General features: G+C 36.2%; 1 protein-coding gene across 1 annotated transcript in view; it reads left to right on the forward strand.

Annotated features, from left to right (window-relative positions):
* Mdn1 (MDN1, midasin homolog (yeast)) overlaps nt 1-3,995 on the forward strand; it is a 161,743-nt gene that overhangs the window by 78,161 nt on the left and 79,587 nt on the right. The window contains 4 exon segments of the mRNA XM_013016634.1: nt 565-687; nt 1,535-1,732; nt 3,045-3,152; nt 3,447-3,635. Of these exon segments, the coding sequence (XP_012872088.1) occupies nt 565-687; nt 1,535-1,732; nt 3,045-3,152; nt 3,447-3,635 (618 nt within the window).

A 3,995-nucleotide genomic window follows, 5' to 3' on the forward strand; every position in this document is an offset into this window, starting at 1 on the left:
TCCTTGCTTCAACTATTTATTTTAATATTTTTATTTTGAATATGGTACACCTGCTATGGTGTCTTCATAGTGCTTTTTTTTTTTTTTTTGTCGGTGGTGGGGCCTGAACTCTGGGCCTGGGCGCTGTCCCCCAGCATTTCAGCTCAAGGCTAGCACTCTACCACTTGAGCCACAGCACCACTTCCAGCTTTTTTCTTATGTGGTGCTGAGGAATCGAACCCAGGGCCTCGAGCATACAAGGCAAGTGCTCTACCACTGAGCCACCTTCCCAGCCCTAGGCATTATTATTTTTATTGTTTGTTTTAAAGCACACAATTGCCATAAATTAATCTGAGCAAGTGATTGTTGCTTAGTCCATTGTATTCTGAAGGTGCTTAGAATGTGTGTGAGCTCCAGGTAAAGATTACTGGGGGCAAATAGTTCTGTCTTGAGTGCAAGAAAAAAGTATAGTGACCTGAGGCCTACCCAAGCATTTATCATTTCAGATTTAGGTCTTACAGTGTATTTGCTGTTTGTTTGATGGTTTTTTGTAATACTTTTCCTCATTTCTTCTTCCTATCAAAGGACATCACTGATCTCTTTGGAGCAGATCTACCTGTTGAAGGTGGCAAGGGAGGAGAATTTGCCTGGCGTGATGGCCCGTTGCTGGCAGCTTTGAAGGCAGGAGATTGGGTGGTGTTAGATGAGGTGAGCATCCTGTCCTCAGGCCCCGGTTGGAATTGCCATGTGAGGAATGGTCCTACTTGTCTCAACTCTGGATAATTTCTTAGTGGATGGACATGCTAGTGACCAATAAAGGCATAACTATGAAAAGATCCTTCCTGGTGTCATTTAAGATCACATGACCAAACACATACAAAACTTGCTTCTTCATACAACCTATATAATGCTCCGAACTTTAAAGCAATCCTTCAGAGAAAAACTGCATTTTGGCTAATTTGTTCTCACATCTCTGATAGGTTTACTGAAGTTGAACTTATTTCACAGGTATTTTACAAATAGTATCAACTACTTCATGTTTTGTTAACATGCCAAAGAAACTGGATAAACATTATGTAATACAACAATGATGAGTAAATGGTTAGAGTTATAGTTGCATATTGACCAAAATTATTGATCTGAAGAAAAAGTACATTCATAGGCACAATAAATACCAAATCTTTCTATCTGGTAGATAGTTTGAATTAAGAAGTTGGGTCTATTTGTGATATACCGTGTTAGTTAGGGGAGGAACTACTATTGTGGAATTGAAATGATTAAAATGAGAAAAGTGCTACTTAGTGAAGATTTAACTTTTAGTTCAATCTGAACATGTATTCTTTTTAACATATATTCGTGTATATGTTAAGCATCCAGAATCCCTCACCATGAATGTGAAATAAATAATAGAATGTTTACATCATTTCATCAGTTGGTTTAAGAAACTAAATAACAAATAGTGTTTTTATTTATCTTATGAAGATAATACTCTGTTACTTTCCTATGTATTACTTCCTTGCTTTAAAACAAATATGTATACTTTTTTCACTAATAGCTTAACCTGGCTTCTCAGTCTGTACTGGAAGGACTTAATGCTTGTTTTGACCATCGAGGAGAAATCTATGTGCCTGAGTTAGGAATGAGCTTTCAAGTACAGCATGAGAAGACAAAGATTTTTGGGTGTCAGAATCCTTTCAGACAAGGAGGCGGGAGAAAGGGCTTACCCAGGTCTTTTCTTAACAGATTCACTCAGGTAAGATTCACTGTTGCTGTGGAGACCAAAGGTAGAAAAAAAATTTATGTGATGAGTATTAATGTGACTGATTCCCATCATCACTTCCCTCCTGGTATGAATGTTTTTCTCTCTGACTTGAAGAAGTTGGTGTCTTTCTCACATTTGGAAGAGAATGACCAGACTTGTAAAGTTTAATATACTAATAAGTAATGTATTTTATATTAACATATATAATTTTAAAGAAAAGAAATAAAAAATAGAAAACTACCATGAATGATAAAAATATACAGTATTCTCCACCTTACCATTACTGAACTAGAGTCTTTTCTTATGCCTGTATTTCTGTTTGCAGATAGCAGTGTATGTACACATGCTTTCTGGCATATGCACATGCTTTGTAGTAATTAAAGCTGTTTTCAGAGTTTGTCTATTCTAGAGATTTTAGAAGAAACTCCAAATATTTCTTAATGACCTCTTCCCTTGTTGATAAAGAACTTTCTGGGTATCGTTTTTCAGACAGAATCCTACTGTATAACTGTGCTTGCCTTGACTTGGCTCCACAAGTGCTAGGATTACAAGCCATGGAATACCATGACTGGTTTATAGCTTTTAGTGTTGTATTATGAAAATTTTCATAATTCAGCGTTGAAAAGTGTAGTGAATTTTACAGGAAACCTTCATACACTGCCATCCAGAATTTTGAAAATAGTTTAAAATTATATAGAATGTATTTTAGGTCCGTTTCTTTTAAAAATAAGTTGCATAGGTCGTTTTTCTTTGTCTGTTTGCTGATCCTGAAGCTTGAACCTCAGAGACTAGGCACTGTCTCTGAGATTTTGCACTCAAGGTTAGCAGTCTACCATTTGAGCAACAGGTCCTTTTATAGCTTTTTTGTGCTTACTTGAAAATGAGAATCTTAAGGACTTCCTGCCCAGTCTGGCATTGAACTGCAATCCTCAGATGTCAGCCTGGTGAGTAGCTAGGATTACAGGCATGAACCACCTCTGCCTGGCTACATGTATCTTTATCTGCACAAGCCTAGAACTAAAGGCAAATCTGATGCTGTTTACTTTGAACATTTCATGAATCCTTTTCTTAAAAATGGAGTAGTAGGAACTTGTAAGACAGTTGAGGGAAGTGGTGCATACTTGGAACTAAGGTAGGATCAATTTAAAATTAAAAGTCACCTTTGTTACTCAATTATTGCTAGAACTACGTATTGTTACTCAATTATTGTTACTGGGTACAAATAAAGATTTCATATAGCATGACACACCATTTTGTGAAGGAAAATAATGGCATTTTATCATGTTTTGCTTGGGCTTTCTAGGTTTTTGTGGATCCCCTTACAGTGATTGACATGGAATTTATTGCCAGTACTTTGTTTCCCGCCATTAACAAAAATATTGTTAAGAAAATGGTAGCTTTTAATAACCATGTAAGTACTTGCTTGAATTAGTTTTGAATCAATATTTACTCAGTATAGTACTGTATCAAATTACTATCCTGTATCACAAAAGTAAATCATAGAATTCGTCTGAAAGGCTTACTACTCAATTGAGGGTAACAGTAACATTTCTTAATCTTGGTAAAACATCTGAGATGAAAGAAGATACCCAAATCAAATCTATTAATATCTATTTTAGATTCTGTACACATTTGTAGTTCAGTGATTATACTTAATTGCACTGCCTGGTAGACATGTTTCTCAATAAGGAAACTTCCTTTCTAGATTGATCATGAAGTGACCGTTGAGAAGAAATGGGGACAAAGAGGAGGTCCCTGGGAATTTAACCTCCGAGACCTGTTCCGCTGGTGTCAGTTGATGTTGGTTGACCAGTCCCCTGGCTGTTATGATCCTGGTCAGCATGTCTTTTTGGTCTATGGTGAAAGAATGAGAACCAGGGAAGACAAGGAAAGGGTGAGTTTTGTAATGCTTTTTATGTTAATTTTTTCCACCAATAAGTTGATTTATTCCTAAAAGGTATATACTCATAATAATAATGCTTAGAAATTATAGAGACAGATAAAATACATTCTCTGCTCTTGGCCTAGTTTGCTTCAGAGGACATAATTTATCATCTAAATCCCCCATGTCACAACATTTTTAACAGCTTTAACTGTTGGTCGGTCTCCATTGTTAGTCATCAACAGGACATAAAGTTGAGAACATGAATAGTAGTTGTAAATAGAATTCTGCATTAAGACTATCATTATGTACTTGTAGTTTTCTGGAAAGATTTGTTTGTTGTCTAATCTGAACTCTCCCGTCTAGGTGAGA

The sequence above is a fragment of the Dipodomys ordii genome, unplaced genomic scaffold (assembly GCF_000151885.1).
Source record: "Dipodomys ordii isolate 6190 unplaced genomic scaffold, Dord_2.0 Scaffold32, whole genome shotgun sequence".
Lineage (NCBI taxonomy): Eukaryota > Metazoa > Chordata > Mammalia > Rodentia > Heteromyidae > Dipodomys > Dipodomys ordii.